The sequence below is a fragment of the Mytilus galloprovincialis genome, chromosome 2 (genome assembly GCF_965363235.1).
Source record: "Mytilus galloprovincialis chromosome 2, xbMytGall1.hap1.1, whole genome shotgun sequence".
In the NCBI taxonomy this organism is placed as follows: domain Eukaryota; kingdom Metazoa; phylum Mollusca; class Bivalvia; order Mytilida; family Mytilidae; genus Mytilus; species Mytilus galloprovincialis.
The window spans coordinates 95368439-95386786 of record NC_134839.1 but is presented as its reverse complement, the minus strand read 5'-3'; the positions used below and the strand labels follow the sequence as shown (position 1 = coordinate 95386786).

General features: G+C 32.3%; 1 protein-coding gene across 3 annotated transcripts; it reads left to right on the top strand.

Moving 5' to 3' along the window:
• LOC143064965 (uncharacterized) lies at window positions 1-11019 on the top strand. 3 transcript variants are annotated; one of them, XR_012975365.1, is made up of 5 exons: window positions 1-139; window positions 3150-3216; window positions 5434-5589; window positions 7308-9245; window positions 9949-11019. XR_012975365.1 is itself a non-coding variant. In XM_076238202.1 (5 exons), the coding sequence occupies exons 2-5, from the start codon at window positions 3156-3158 to the stop codon at window positions 10950-10952; spliced, it is 1296 nt and encodes a 431-aa protein (XP_076094317.1). In that variant the 5' UTR covers window positions 1-139; window positions 3150-3155; the 3' UTR covers window positions 10953-11019. The 3 variants fall into 3 exon arrangements, 1 of the variants encoding a protein (XP_076094317.1); XM_076238202.1 differs by having other exon boundaries at window positions 9171-9245; XR_012975364.1 differs by having other exon boundaries at window positions 7308-11019.
• Window positions 11020-18348: the final 7329 nt, after the last annotated feature.

Here is an 18348-nt window from a genome sequence, read left to right as displayed (position 1 = left end):
GCTTCAATTTCGCCTTGTGTTTGTGATTTTTCCTTTTTGCTTATTTTGAAGTCGATATTTAAACTCAGGAATATTATGTGTAAATACATCATCTGAAATCTAATTTCTCTATTTTTTTGGACTCGGATTCATTTAGCACGTAAGTATCATTTAAATGAGGAATTACGTCATATTGTCATCAGAAGTGATGAATTTGAACGAACTGCATGTTTTTGTTTTATCATAATCATTGTTGCAGAAAGACGACGAGGGACTTGTATCCTGTTTACCAGTTTTATGTTACCATTAATAATTATACATCGTTACAAACGACAGTGCAGCATGTCTGAATCTTATATCCGTTACACACCAAAGACAAGTTAAATATGGATATAATGTTTAGATAGTTTGTCTCTAAAACCTTCAATATATAGATATAGGAAGATGTGGTGTGAGTGCCAATGAGACAACTCTCCATACAAATAACAATTTAAAAAGTAAACCATTATAGGTTAAAGTACGGCCTTCAACACGGAGCCTTGGCTCACACTGAACAACAAGCTATAAAGGGCCCCAAAATTACTAGTGTAAAACCATTCAAACGGGAAAACCAACGGTCTAATATATGATTGTTTTAATCTGTTAGAATGAAAAAGGATGTGAATACCAAACTGAACTGAAGGAGGATAACAAAAGGCTTTGCACAAAATACGCTAATCCAAACAACGAATAATTAGGGGAAAAAAGAAAGAACAATTTCGTTTACATTCAATTATCATATATCTAACTGACCGTTGTCATCAGGTCTTTTACACTTTCCATTTGTTGTATCTTCAATTGTTAAAGTGGCCAGTAAAGAGCTTGACACACGATTACTGCAAAAGACTGTATGCTACATTTTGAATGTCTTTTGTATTTATATTCTGTTTGGGTGCTGTGTCGTTGTCGTATAATTGATATCCACCTTTTCATATAAGATGATGCATACGTTTTTTTGTTTTAAATTTTAGTGTCTGCTACATGTTACTTGTACAGTGTTTTAGAAAAAAGTCGTAATGAAATTAAAAGATAACCTGTTTTTTCATACTCCAATGTGTCAGAAACCTTGAGGGCATTCTTTAAACGACCACGTAAAATCTGCTATTAACCAGGTTTAATCAAACATTGTCAGCATGCTTGTACCAAGTCAAAATTATGACAGTTGTTATCCATTTGTTTGATGTGTTTGACTTTTGATTTTGCCATCTGCCATTTGCTGAGGTACTTGCCGTTTAGAATTGTCCTCGTAGTTTGGTTTTGAAATTTTACTTTTTTCTTCATATAAGGATAACACCTACATGTATCCACAGACGCCAACTGTCAAGTCTATCACAGATATACAAGTAGTAAATTAATATTAATCAAATGTGTTAACTATGTATGGTGTGTTCATCATCCTAATTAGTTTGTTTCTCAGAAAAGTATAACCACAATAGTGACATCGCGGGGATTCACCATCCCATTAACAGCACAATCATGATTATTTAACAACACAATGACACACTCAATTAAATTGATGTTTGGTTTAGGAGTTTTTGCCCCTTTTTCAAACTTTTGGTAGTTTATGCTTTTAAACCACTTATTTTGAATTGACCTCATTCTTGACCTCAAATGCACCTGACTAAGACTATTTGAAATACAGAAGCATATTGTGTGCACAGGAAATTCAGTTAATTTATACAAATTTATCTCTTTAATATTTTAAATATTTAAATTGACATTAATACGTGATATGAAAACATGAAAATATTTAAATGAATGAAATTAAGACGTGACCTATTGGTCTATTGTGCCAAATGTAAATTTTAGTATCTGATTCTTTAATTGTTCACTTTGTTCATATACATTATATATATGATGATTTACACATGTCACTTTTAAACTATTCACTTATTTTATACTGCAGTTGGAACTATTTTTGAAATGTCATTTTGTGCCATGCTACTTTTCTCCACAATATGGGGTTCCTCTATTAGGGATGAAAAATAAGTATTATTTTTTGTAAAAAAATTCAATTATATCATTTTTTTCATAAAGACAACGTTGAAACTGAGTAGGGCAAGGTTAACAGAATAGTGCCGGATAATGAATTATTTACATAAACTATTCGGTTTTTAGGGACATATTCTGAATAAAGGAAGTTAATGATAGAAGTTTCCTGTTATGTTTTGTTTTGCTTAGAACGTTTATGATTATTGATTAAAGGTCCATGTTATATGTGTATTTGATCACAATTACAGAAAGTGGATATTTTTTATTGTATTTTGAAAAAAAAAATACACTGACAAAGTCCATTAATTGTACGTCTTTACGATATAACCACTCCCCCAACGTTTTATGCGGGGTTCGTGTTGCACCTTTTTTGTTGTGTTTTGTGATCTGTTGTTTCGTTGTTTTTGTTTTTGGCCATAACATTATCAGTTTGCTTTAGAATTTGAATGTTCCTTTAGTATATGTCGTCTCTCATTAGCAATCATACGACATCTTCTTTTTTTATATTTACTTGTACATCTGATAGGTTTCGCATGTCTTTTATTAAACTATCATGGTTCATTGGTCAATTGCAAGTTTTTGCCACAGAAAATGTCATTCTTTTAGTGTTTTGATAATCTTCATATGATAGAATCATCTTACTTAATCAGCTGCAATTCAGTGGTTGTCGTTGGTTTATGTGTTACATATTTCTTTTTCGTTCATATTTTTATATTAATAAGGCCGTTAGTTTTCTCGTTTGAATTGTTTTACAGTGTCATTTTGGGGCCTTTTATAGCTGACTATGCGGTATGGGCGTTGCTCATTGTTGAAGGCCGTCCGGTGACTTATAGTTGTTTATTTCTGTGTCGTTTTGGTCTCTTGTGAAGAGTTGTCTCATTGGCAATCATACCACATCTTCTTTTTTTATATTAACACTTTATCCAGTAATAATCATTTTATTTTAGTGTGACTGTTGAATAGATTGGCAAAATACGAGTATCGGTATGAAAGTCATCTCTTGAAGACCAACTAAAACTTTAGACATATTTTTTCAAGGAATGCATTTGTACAAAAGAGTATTTCAAATAAAAATTGGAATAAAACCGTTCAAACCATTACTTTTTTTTTAATTTTAAAATGTTATCTCTTTATTGTAGATCGTAATGAACTTCAAGTTCGTGATAGCATGGTCCAGCCTATGGCTACCTCTAACTATAGGACAAGGTAATACACACGAATAATAAACAGTTTCGTCAAAGGGTGTAAGGAACTTAATAAAACGCATTATGGTATAATGTTTTAATTTTAATGCATAAGACCCGCTTATTTCAGGAATGTGATCTTCAATTGAGTTATATACCACAGGTTTGAAAGTCCTTTATAAATAAAACAACCATTGTTTGTGTATCGCACAAATACTAAGGATTTTCTTATCCCAGGCATAGGTAACCTTAGCCGTATTTGACACAACTTTTTTGAATTCTGTGTCTTTAATGCTCTTCAACTTTGAACTTTCTAACAACTTTGATTTGAGCGTAACTGATGACGCGCGTCTGGCGTATTAATTTAAAAGCCTGGTACTTTTGATAACTATAGTGACTTAGATCAATAATTCTAACGACAAACAATGGAAAATGAAATCATTTAGATTGTAAAAACAAAACTCGAAGTCTTAAAGATAAATGAAGTCTGGTCACTGTGGGAAGCTGCAAGATAGTTATATTTTGTGGACACTAGTTATTATATGATACAGAATAGTGTTTCGTACATCAATTGTAAGGTTTATTTTGTCACGATTAAAGTGATCAGATATTTATAGATTATCGTTTATCATCTCAACTCGATTGATTTTCTCGCTTGAGCCGGTATGGCGAAAGTAAGAAATGCAGTCGAATTGAGATTACCAATTATGATTATATGTTTATCGTTATTTTACCTATGAGGACGTCGTCAGTTTCATGTCAATTGACAACACCAAGTTCTCCCTTAGTTTCAAGCAATAATTTTTCATATCATTCATTCAGGTTTAATCAATCATTAACTACATACAAAAATGCCTGTGCCAAGTCAGGAATATGAGAGTTGTTATCCATTCGTTTAATGTTTTAAAATTATTCCCATGAACTCCATCTGGCAATACAACAAACCACAACAATAATTTATTTTTTTAGATATATATCCAATTGTCCCTGATTTCCTCCTTATTGCAAAGCATAAACAAACAATTGTTTAACAAAAATGCAAACATATACATGGAATACAAATATAACAATACTGATCAGGACAACTACAGAAAACGTTATGTAAAAATAAATATGATCAAACATCTGATGTGTAACATCATTTTACAATTGATGGATCTGTTATTTTGTATTTAAAGGAACTAAAATTTATTATATTTCGCAACGATATAGAAACATTGTTCCAGGAGGATATCCAGATTACGTTAAAGATTTCTTAAACAGTTTTTTGTTTTGGTTTAATAAGTATGAGGTTTTCTTGAACATCATGTTTGAATGAAATATATATTTCAGTCTGAAAATAATGAAATCTTCGGATGGCTACATATAAAGAACATAAATACATGTTTCCATTATCTAATATTGATTACTTTTTTCATCATTATTTTAATAGTTCATGTTAACAAAATCTAAAAGAGATGTAAAAGATACCAGAGGGACATTTAAACTCATATGTCGAAAATAAACTGACAACGACATGACTCAAACAGAAAATGACCAATAGAAAAACAATAGTACACAACACACAACATAGAAAACAAAAGACTGAGCAACACGAACCTCACCAAATACTGGGGTTGATCTCTGGTGCTCTGAAAGAGGATAATCATGTTCTGCTCCATATTTGGCACATGCGTGCTGCTCATGTCATTACGAACCTAATAATAAGAATAATTCGATAAAAGAGTACAGGTTTGTAGTTAATACATTATGATCCGTTATCATATGTGAAACGGATATACCATAACGGTCGACCAACTCATGAAGCACATACTTCAACATTTGATGTGATGATCAAGCTGCTTCGAACACCGTTAGCACAACTATAACATACCATCAAATAAACACCAGTAAGTCCTTTTCGTTGCACATGTAGCGCTTGGATATAATTTTCAAAACCTTTATATGGTGATTCCCGATGAAATGTATCTCTGAATGACATTAATGGTTTGGGTACATATATGGTACGCAAAAATGATAACTTTGATTTTAACAAGATGCAGAAGAAAGTTATTGCAATAGATGACAACTTTTTCTCTATTGATTATATTCTTTCTTGTAAAAAAAGGAAGGTAAGATAAGAAAGACAAAGAGAGGAGACAAACAACAGGATAAAACAAGTTACACATTAAACTACATATTAGGTTAAAGTAGATGACATTACATAACAATTTATTACATATACGTTTGTTTTGAATAGGATGTCCATACAGCAGAACAGTTGTACCCGGTGATGCAAAGAGGTATATAGAAATGGTACATAATATTGCACATGAACGACATTGTGCTCCAGGGACTGAGTTTGATCCAACAACTTGTGAATGTTCTCTACTATCTTCTGGAGCATGGTCACCTGGTAGGTTCTTTCATTTGATATATAAGTATAGTATCCGGGGTTTTCATTTGATATATTAGTATTTGATCCGGGGTAGGTTCTTTTATTTGATATATAAGTATTTGATCCGGGGTAGGTTCTTTCATTTGATATATCAATATTTGATCCGGGGTAGGTTCTTTCATTTGATATACAAGTATTTGATCCGGGGTTTTCTAAAATACAAGCGAATATTTTTCTACTAAACCAAGTAAGGAATTAAACAGGCATTATAAAGACTTTTGTCATTTGTAAATGGAACATTCTCGGGATTTTAATGGGTTAATCCTTATGATTTCGGTACAAGCAGATCGAAAGAGAATGTGTTTATCTTATTATCCTTTTAAAAATGTATATTTTGTGAATATTTAGGATCCAATATATCTCCAGATAAATATACAAATACATAATTTCTCAAAGATGCTAAGTGCTGATTCCTTTTTTGTGGTCTTCCGCGTTTTAATAAGGTTTGGTTATTAAATACTTAGGCTTCAAGCTTATTCGACATTAATTGTCAAATTTGTATCTGGTAAAAACATTCGGTACTTTTTATTTTGTTAAAAAAAAACATAGATATATGAATATGTGATATGAATGTCAATGAGACAACTCTCCAACCAATGTTTGTTTTGTGTAAATAGTCATTTATACCCATTTGATATAGACTAAATTTAATTGTTTTGCATGATCAAATAACCGAGTTGCCTTTGTTTCCAAAGAATCATTTCACACGCCATGCTTAAAATCTTTGCGCAAACTGTGTTATATTGAGAACGGGAATTTAACATTTCATTATAAGCATGAGAAAACCAAAAGGTAAACAGTACAAAAAAATAGTTTTAGGTAAAAATACTGGCGAGTTATTACATGGCCTTATTATCATGTAATGCAAATACTCTATATTTTCTATCTGAATTTTTATTTTCATCTTGTTTTTATGGTCAGTCAAAACTGAAAGTTATAAGAAATTATAGGGAAGAAAAACACCGTAAATTGTGTAGGCAGCATACAAGTTTATTTCTGTGGGTTTGTTTTGGAATCAAAAATAAAAACAATCAAATTTGAGGCTTAAGAAATACCTACATGTAAAGATTACTTTTTAACAATCAATGGTATTAAATTATGGATTTTAGAAATCATATCAATTGTTTTTTGATCAGGTAAGTTAAAAGTGATTAGGTAATAACATAATGACCAACCAACTTCTATTAAACTCTCTTAATTAATAAAAAAAAACAGTTCTAAGAAACTAAAATTCAAACTCACCCAGTGTACGTTGATCTTTGATACTTTGTATGTCCCCTTTGGTCATATACATATAGTTCCTAACATATTCAAGATATTTAAACACCATTGGCTTACAAATGCTTGTGTTTGGACATTCTTGATGAAGGTAAATACAGAAAAGTGCTTTGAACATGAACTGATAAAGTGTTACTTTTTTTTTTATGTCAAACTTCTGGGTAGACAACAAGGCATTCGAAAAATAGCTTCTTTGGATTATTTTGAGAATGTCTTGAAAGATTAATGGAAACAGTCTTATTAAACATTCAAAACCACCAAAATTTGAGAATCCGGTTGATTGAAGACACTTTTATGTATGACTTTAAATTTGGAGGCATATTATTACGTTGTTTATAATTGTGTTTCGTAATTTGGTAGGATCGTTGTCTTATATACTTGAAATACTTTTTTTAAAGGACTGGCATTCATTGACGGACTAGCAACTGCATACCCTGAGCTTGCAAACATGCCTCTTGATGTCCTTCAAAAAGAAATTTTGCTTCTATCATCACCAACTATGTATCCTACGAATGTAAATTCTGTCCCGTCTTCATTTCAAAAGCCAACAAGACTGAATAATCAAAGGAAACAACAAATTGATATGTTCTCTCCGTCATCTCTCAATACTCAGCAAATTTTGGACCTTTTCCAGAATGTTAGACCAGAAGATATTCCACCCGATGTGTTAAATGATTTAGAGCACCTTATGTTTTTGGAAAATGGTCCTTCTGGATCAAACATTATTCCAACACAGAATGTATTTACTCATTTGCCGACAAGACACAATAATGAGAGAACGTTCATTCCAGCACAAAATGAACATGTGGTTGGAGCATTTAGGAATATGCGTACTCAAAATCAGTTACAAAACCCAGGAAGCCATTCTCAAAATCCTTCCCAATTATTGACTACTAAACCAACTCCTACCTTCCGAGAAATTAAAGATTTAATTGCATCTTTTCAGAATCTTTTGACAAAACCTACATTGCAATCCAATATTATAACGCCTCTTTCGCAAACTCATAGCACACAAAATCCTACAATACAAAAGAAAAATGCCTTAGATAATTTCCAATCATTAGCCAATTCAATATTAAAAGCTTTCCCACCAAAAACACCAACCCCCACTAGACCTTCTGTACTAGTGAGTCCGGTTGCTTCTCCACCACTTCGCAACCATTCCCCTTCGTCGGTGCCTATTGGAATGAGAACATCGCGAATTAAATCTAAACAAACAAATAAACCCAACCAGCATCAAAGAACGATACCACAACCAATAATTCCAAAAAAGACAGAGAACCTTTCTGAAGCACCACCTCTTGCAAAACCAAAAGTCAATACACTACCAAAACAGTGGATATACTGGGGTAATGCAGATGGTACAAAAACCAAACCTGCTGTTTATCATCGTTTGGATTCAAAAACAGAAAAAAAGACGGAGAGGCTTTCTGAAGCACCACCTCTTGCAAAACAAATGCAAATACCAAAAGTCAATACACTACCAAAACAGTGGATATACTGGAGAAACGTAGATGGTACAAAAACTAAACCTGCTGTTAATCATCGTTTAGATTCAAAATCAGAAACAATGAAAATGGACCAATCCAAGACGAATATAAAAAGCTCATCTCAAATTGATCGCGTATTATCTGTTCAAAAATTAACTACTCCAGTCATGCAGCCAGTCAATAAGTCTCAGCGTAAATTATTAAAATCTGATACAAAAATACAAAAAACACCCCCACCTACAACACCGAAACCTGCGTCTCCTTCTGAAGACAAAACACCAAACCCTCAGGAAGAAATGTCAGCCACAAAAGTACTTAAAATGATAAAAAAGCAACTAAAAGAAGCTAAAAAAACAGGGAACCTTCCCTTTTCTCTTCTTAAAACATTGCTAGAAAAAAGAAGTATGCTAATGAAAAAGTTGAAAGAAGAAAGAAGAAGAAAGAAAAATAATAACTCACAGAACCAGCCGGAAAGCAAAAAATCAAACAAAATGGTAGACAAACAAGATAATGAGACGATTAAGTCTAAACCAGTAAATGAACAGAAGTCCCCTGAAGTGCTTCAAGAGAAAAAAGAAAATCTAGAAACCATATCCACATCTGAAAATGACTCTTCTAAGGGTAAAAATCAAAAGCAGGGCAATGAAACCAGTACATCTGAACAAAAAAAAATTACTAATCAGGATTCCGAGACTCCGCACACTAGTACAAAAAGCAATGAAAATCAACAAACAGTTCAAAATGTTATTCCAAATTTTTCATTTTCTTCAGGGGCATCGCAACCATCAATACAGGGAACTGATCATAACCGACCTAAAAGCAAACGCAGAAAGTCCAAAACAGCAGGTAAAATAAACAATTTAGATACATCTTTACCTACAACAACAAATGCACCAGAACCAAACAATGACGTATTATTACTTAAACCTTTAAACAAAACAGAACCTATAATACTAGAAACAACCTCAACTAGCGAGAACACTGCATATATGCACAACAGCACAAAAAGAGAAGCACGCAACAATACAAATATAGAAATTCTCGATGATACAGAAGCAAACGAGTTTTATATTGTGCATGCACTACGATTACAAAAAAGACAGATGGATGCTGGCTTGCTTCCAAAAACATATACAATAGCAGAGCCGCCTCCAATTCCTCCATTATTAGATACTGATATTAACTATAAAACATTAACATACACACATGTGAAATCTCGCATCGATAAAACAGGCACTACACCTGTATATCAAGTATGGACAACGAACGAATTACCTCCTTCGCCTCCACCAAAGTAAAAAAAAAGAAACCCAGGAATCCTCTATTTAATAATTTAATGCAATATAAACATTTCAATCAAATAAATGTACTATTCTGTAAATTAAAATTTATTTAAATAAATGTTCAAAAGGCAAACATGAAAATTTGTGTTAGATAATAGCTGTGAATTTCACTTCGAAATTATATGAATAAATCCTTCGATAAACCGACGAAAATAAGAATGTAAAAGGTAGTTATGAAGCCAAACTTTTTATTTCCCTTCTTACAGAATTCAGTTACAAACCTGCTCAAAATGGAATATCTTCCCAAAGTTACGATTTGTTAAGTTTATTATCTGGAAAACCTACATTGGAATTGATTCCTAGTGGAAAAGTGAGCACTCCAGTAGAAAAGTCAACACCACAGTTACGGGGATTAAGTCAAACAATACCGAATAACAGTCCTAAGCTTGATTTATTTTCTCGAACAACTAGTACTAAATCCCGTCAGTCAAGTACACAGCTGAATACTCCATTACTTGATCAGGATTTAGCAACGATAACCGCATTCTTAAGAGAAAGAAATGCACTAAAAAGTGTGAACCCAAGAACTGTCAGAAATTCGTTTGTAGCGGAATCATATCCGACAACCCTAACAAAGACACCAGAAAAATCCCATGTGAGGACTCTAACATTACCGACAGAGAAACCAAAACCTCTTGTTCAATTAACACATCCAGAGCCTACAAAATCCAATTTAAAAACTGTTAATAAACAACAGGCTGGAAGTGTGCCATCTCTTTCTAAAATAGATGAACAAAAACGACTAATTCTTCAAAAATTAATGCAGAGACTATCAGCATTACAAGCTAAAAGTTCAAACAGTGGGAACGGTGTGTCTATGAACGTACAAAGTGTTAATAACAACGAACAAAGTTTTAATAACAACGGACAAAGTTTTAATAACATCGGGCAAAGTGTTAATAATAATGGAATGTCCCAACAAAGGTCTAATAGTCAATTTAATGGTATGCAAATGTCAACTTTAAAACAAAGCCCATCAACAGCTGGGCAAGCGTCTTCTAAAACATCGCCATACAATATGATGTTTAGAAGTATAGCCATGAAGGAAGGAGCAAGTGACGCCCAGGAAATAATGCAGGATAGAATGACTGAAATGGGTGGTGTAGGTGCGTTGTCAATGGGTATGCCGATGTCAGCAATGAATTCAGAAGTAAGATCTCAGCTAGGATCCACACTTTTTGAAAATAGTCCAATGGCGTTTTTATTGTAATTATTGTAGTTATTGTTGTTGGATTGAATTTATTTTAAGTACATGTATATTTTGTCTTCTCATATCATCATATCGTTTTTATAAATATAAAATAAAATCCAAACAATAAACAATCTTTTCATTTCAACGATAAAAATACACAAACACAAAACAAGTTCATTATAAATCAAGCACGATTTAGAGCGTGGCATTTAATAAGGGCGCAATTTATGAATTTGGAACCACTTACTTTTTATTTAAATTAAATGCTATTTTTATTTTACAATTCGCGTATGTTCTATATATATTGACCGCTATCTTAAGGTCAACAACAATAAGCAATTACTCTGATCTCTACTTTTTGTTATGTCTTCTTTTGGATTTTACTAGTATATAATGTCTCTCTCTTACTTAAGTATAGTTCAACAAAAATCCCATCAATAGTATTGTCCAAATTTAAAAACAAAATGGTATTCATATTTAAGATCTATTAATAAACTTTGTAGTTTATAAAAGTATTGTTTTTTTCAGTCGATTTAAAACAAGGAGATGTGCTAATTAGGCAACTATCCACCAAATATTGTCATTTTCAGGAACTTCATGTAGCCGTGCAAATCTTCTAAAATGAACAAAGTCACTGTCTTATAGTGAGGTACGAATATGAGATGATGTAATGTAATTCACCCGAGAAAAAAATCAACAGTTTATAATATGACAAAGCATTCAACGAACACCATATATGACAGACAGCAACCACCGACAGGCTTTATAAGCAATTTTACCGTTAAAATTAGGATATGACCGGCCGCTTTTCATAAGAATTATTCAGTAACGGCTACATTTCAAAACCAAATCTTTATATCTATGTCAAAAATTAATAAAAGTTTTAAGTAATTTATTGATACGAAATCTTTGACCTAATAATATACCAGTTAAAAAAAAAACATAAATTACGTTCATAAAAATCTGATTATAAATCGTCACTTAAGGTGGCTCGGGACTATTCGACTGCGCATAATTTCACGCATGAATTACAAAAGTATTTGTCGCGAATTCGATTTTTTTTTTTAAATATTTTGATTGATTAGAAATGTTAAATCATTGTAATTATGTGACTAATAGAATATTTTCGTTATTATCCGTATTTGTTAAAGGGTCAAAATGACAGTTCACCCATTTTCACCATTTTCCGGCCAACATTTGGGTTTTAAGGCTGTAAAGAATGAAATAACAACAATTACGGCACTTCTGATAGAAACTTCGAATAGGCCCGAGCCACCTTAATATTTCTCTAATTCTTGACCTAATTAATACTTTTCTCGACTGATCTATATTATAGGATTATTGCATTGGTGTAAAAGTCTTGATTTTTGTTAATATATATATACATCAGACCTGCCAACTTTTGAAAATCTCCATGGGGGATTTAGCGCGCGACCAGATTTTTAAGGGTTACAATTTTAGCGACTTTTCTGTGTACATTGTTTTTTACTCCTAAAATAGTCTAAGTTCTCTTCTTTTTTCTTTTGGTATACTAATGACGAGCTTGTAGGCCTTGATTTCTTTTATTTGCATGATTCTTGTACTATTAAATTATAGAATTGACAAAATAACTGAAAATAAAGAAAAATGGCATTAAAAATAAAGAATTCAAAGTAGAGACCCCCCCTTTTCCCCGTCCAAAGACCTTCTTATCTATGATCCTTGACTCAAAAGACCTAAAACTACATGTCCTAAAGTTAGAAGGATGAAGACAGATTTTGATTTAGTCTTACTTATGGTCTTGTCAGTATCAATGACATATGTTCTACGAGAATAACTATTAATACGGTTTCTTGCAATGACATTTGTGTGTCATAGCACAGTTTGCAAACTTTTTAAAATCACATATGGTGTCACTGATGACGTCATGAATTTGATTCGTTACTGGTTTAATAGGATGTATTATTACAAGTCGACATTTTGTTGCGGTCTGTAGGAGATATATTGCTGCTAAATATAACCGTAACTATTAATAATCAACGTATTTACTATCATACATACATTGTACATTCATATTTAATTTTTTTCTAATTAAAAAAAGATTATAAAGATTTAACACATCATGAGTTTCTCGAATAACCTTCACGAGGAGCACTTATAAAATGATTCAGAACTAAATTCAGATGTGGTTTGGACAATCAAATGTAACAGGCAAAAACTCAGTAAATTTAATATTATTCTAATGTACATGACATATATATTAATTTTCTAAATGCAATTTATCAATCATAAACGAATTCTTGAAATATTTTACACTATGTTATAGTTTTCTCTTAATTTAGAACTTCAAAACTTTTTGTAAAGGCAATGTACAGTGAAGGGTACCTTACTCATACAAATATTGCGAATATATATCCTATTCTTACTCCGTCACGATACTTATGTCAATGCAAAAAACTTGTACATATATACAGGTAGTCAGCAACCTTAACGGACAATTATTTTTCGTCTATAAAAGACTCATCAGTGATGCTCAATTAAAGTTCGAATCGAAGAATATTGAGGACCTAAAATTCCGAAAGGTTGAGACGTCATTCATAATAAATATAAGGTAGTAGTTAAAATAAAATAACTTAAATATTTGATAAGAACATTTGAAATATATCTGCACATGCAAAGCATTGTCAACGACTAACGGTAGAATAGTTTTGAGCAACAAGGTTTAATGGATTGAAGAACAAAGGGATTTTCAAATACTGAGTATGAAAAGAAGTTTATATTATGAAAACTGATGATTGGCAAAACCAAACAACAATATGGAATTATCGGTGTCACTATTTGATACAGCTGTCATGATATTTAAAAAAAGATATTTCCGAAGATATTAAATGTATGAAAAACACAAGTTTTGATGTTTTGTTGTTGGCGTATTTAGTCACACATTTACATGTACATACAGTTAACCCATACATGTACTAGAAAAAAATTAATTGCCGACATAAAAAATATAGATATGAAATATGATAAGGCTAATGTCTGAAAACGTAAAAATGTCAAACAACAGGCCGGAAAAAGACACGTCGTGACAGAATTTGACAAGTCATTAATCACGTGATTAAGCACTGCCCACCATGTATTATAAAGTTCTTGATATTTATTACTACGTATAAAAAACAAAAAAAGTAAATCTAAAAGATTCCTTCGCTACACTATATTCGTTTTTCCTTTAACCCCTACTGCAACTATATGCGTTAAACATTAACATAAACAGACAAACGGAAACGATTGTCTGGCAAAACAGAAACACAGCAGCATTTGATAAGAGAGACTGTATTTTGATGCATCTGAGTAAAAAAATCAAACTGCCGATTGAATTAACTAATTTTTTTTTATGTATAATTAATTTGAAGTTAACATGTTCTTCAATAAACAATATCTATCGAAAGTATAATGTGTTCGGGTTGTCTTGGGGGTTAAAATTTAACCAAATATATTGGAATATATTTATATAAGCACGTCTAGACAATTGACAACTCCATCCATTGGATAACCCGTGAAGGTGATACACGTCAGAAAACACATATCAGCACAACAATGATACATCTGCAAATTTGCTGGAGCAGGGAATCAAACTCATACTATTGGGATATCGTGCCAGTGTCCAGCGCTCTAGACCACTCGACCAACTAGATTAAACTAAAAATTCGGCTTTCGATGGTCCAGTGTCACCTTTCCTCGTCAGTAGAATCCAGAGTTGTAATAAAATTACTTTACATGATGTATCAGACATGAAGAAGGAATTGATTTCAGTTTAGCTGAATAATCTGTCGTAAAGGATCGTAAGATGCAGTCGCTGGAATAAATTACGTATATAAAAATAAAGAAATTGAAGCTAATTTTAATTTTAGCTTTGCCCAAGGACAGAAAAGGAATAAAAAATTAAACCAATTGAGATAATAGTTATCAAAGGTACCAGGATTATAATTATGTACGCCAGACGCGCGTTTCGTCTACATAAGACTCATCAGTGACGCTCATATCAAAATATTTATAAAGCCAAACACGAACAAAGTTAAAGAGATAAATGTGTTTCTCTTAAAATCAGAATAAACAAATTGTCAGTTTCTTTTAATCTTGCGGAATTGTTTCAGCAGCGCCTGCATACGGATTACATACAGCCCGTACCAGAGACGTGATCGAATTGATGTTTCTTTATCGTCAAAATTAGCTACGTTATCAACAAACTTAATTGAGTAGTGACCGAACTATATTTGGTACTTTAACGTTAAAAAGATTGACAATGCTGACGAACTTTCATGTGTCGATAATGAAGTTTAATACCGATAATATTTAAAATAATTCTGATAATATGAAACAAAATATGTCCATGCACCATTTCGATTGGGCGAAAAGTAGTCATTTCTTCAAAGTCAGAACAGAAAAAAAAAGATTTATGGAAGGACGTCTTGAAAACTAAAAGAAATTTACTGGTAAACAATTAAAAAGCCGTTTGATAGGAATGAAGTCCTTTATTTTTTCGGACTACAATGTGTACCGTATGTGTGATGGATTTGAATTCAATCAATAACTTTGAAATGTGTTCTCATATGTATACACAAAAGGAAGGACTGGTATTTGTACTTCTGTTAGAATATGTCTTCGTCCGTTTCAGTCCGTTTCACGTGCCAAAATTTTTTCTAGGACATTTTAAACGGGAAAATTTTGTTGAGAATATTTTTTAATATGACAAAATAACGAGCAACACTATTTCTTGCAAAGGCACACACAGAGAATATTTTTTTTTAGTAAAAATCAGTAAAAATAAATTTCTCCAAAATATACCATGGCCAGGACCTGACAGTTTTTAGCAGTGTACAAATGAAAATATATGGGTTAGTAATACCATGAGCAACACGAAGGGTGCCATATGTGGAGCAAGATCTGCTCACCCTTCAAAAACACCTGATATCAATCCCAATTTTTGGTGGGGTCAGTGTTGCTTAGATTTTAGTTTTCTATGTTTAGTCTTGTGTATATTTATTTGTCTCTTTGTCTTTTTCCTTTTTAGCAATGGCATTGTCAGTTTATTTTTTATCTATGTGTTTGAATGTACCACTGGTATCTTTCGCCCCTATTTTTTTCACAGACTCGAGGTTTTCTTAATTGTAAGTTAAGAAAGTTATCAGGTAAAAGAATCACAATTTTGATAACAGTGATTTGATTAACTTTTGAAATACATTTCTGCAATCTCCCCATTTATGAATTCTATCGTTTAATTGTTATATACAAATAAGGAAATTGTGTTTGTTTGCCAATGAGAAAGCTCTTCACCGAAACCAAATAAAGTAAAAGTAAAAATATACACGGAACCGTACGGCGATTAGCAACATACCGCATAGCAAGATATTAAAGCCCTCGAAATGACTAATGTAAAACAATCCAAGCAAGAAACCTGAAGAACTAATTTATAAACAAAACAACAAATGAGAAACGAATATGTTATGACATAAAGCATCAAACGACAACCAATGAATTACAGGCTTACGAGTTGGGACAGGCAAAGACATAATGCGGCGGGGTTAAACATGTTTACGGGCGCCCATCTACTGGTGAAGCAGCACAAAATAAGAACATGTTTTTAACTCCATTCTAACATTGCTCGTCTCATCGTAGCGATTCCAAAGGTAAAGAAAAACTGAAAAAGAAAAGACATTTTAACCATCACTTCCCGAAACCTTATTCTACGAATTTGGAAAAAATGATAGAGTATTGCCACTGAAATTTCTGTTTTATAACAGATAATTTATTATAGAAAATACACAATCGCTATTTCAATATACCATATATTGTTTAAATGAATCATTTGTTAAAGACCCAACGATCTTTTAGAGAACATATAATCTAAAATTCTTCCATCATGCAATAGTATTAAATTATTTGACTGTTCTACACTTTATACAAGTATTTCCAATTCCTTATTGAAAGACAAATTGAAAGAATTGGCACTACTCTGTTTCATAAGTAAAAATGGCCACCGTAAACACAAGTATCTTGTATTAGGAAGGGATAAATCATACTTTGTAAACAATCATTCTGACTCAAACTCTGATTTTCTGAAAATAACATTGACAAGATACTTGATGTCGTGATTGACAACATATATATAACGTTTGAATGATATGTTTTTCAACAAACAATCGGCATTCAAATTTGAAAGAACTGTTTCTCTCTTCTTGCCGACTTATTTCTTCATTCCAATCAGGTTGATATCATACAGGAACATTTTGGAAAAGGGAAATAAGCAGTATCCTTCAAGTTGTTTTGAACTTTACAGATAATGTTCTCTCACTAATTGATTTAAAGTTTTGGGACTATATTGAATGCATCTATCCCATCGAACGTCCGATAAAGGATATACCAGTTAAGTTTGCCTTATATCTTAACTTGAATCTAGAAATTGCTTGACAATGAGGGTCAGTTGAAAACAAAATTTTATGACAAAAGAGAAGATTTCAGCTTCCAAATTTGGAACTTTTCATCCCTATGTAACAACATTCCAGCTTCACATGCATACATAATATATATCTCCCAGTTGATACGATATTTCAGGTCTTGCATTTGCTATCATGATTTCATCGATAGAGGGCTGCTGCTCACAAGGAAGTTTTTAAACCAAGAGTTCCAAGTGGTGAAGTCGAAATCTTACCTTGGTTAATTTTACGGCCACCATCACAAGTTGGTTAACTGATATGAAATGTCCGTTTCACTCATTAGAGTGGGTATGTTCCAAATGTCGTAACTACACTCCCGTCCCCTTTTCCCTGAATGTGACCTGTCAATTAATTAAGTAATAACATGAGCAACACGATAGGCGCCACAAGTTGAGCAGGATCTGCTGACCCTTCTTAATCACCTGTGATCATCCCGTGTTTTTGTTGTCCAGACTTTACTTGTCTCTGTTATTTTTAGTGTAATATTTGTGTACTATTGTATATGTTTTAGCCATGGCGTTGTCAATTTATTTTGGACTTTGGTGTCCGTCGTCTCTTTTACCTCAGAAGTGAAGCAAGAACATAGATTACAAGTAAAGCAAAAAAGGCATTTTTGTTTGTTACGATCACTTTTTGACGAATGTAATAAATATCAAGATTTTTCTTATATGTTATCATAAAACATATATACGTGAAAAAACCCAATATTGTTCATATTGTATATATACGTGTTTTTTTTCTGTAGTATTGCCTGATTATGTATAAGAAGAAAGACAACTGTAACGTGTTATACATATAATTCTCACATATAGTCATGGCATCATAACTTTACAAAAATCTATCAAAAATTTAATAACTATGAAGATTCTTTCTTATTTTACACAGCTTGTTTAAATACATATTTTGGTCACAGATTTTATTATTTACTGCGAATTGAAAACCGT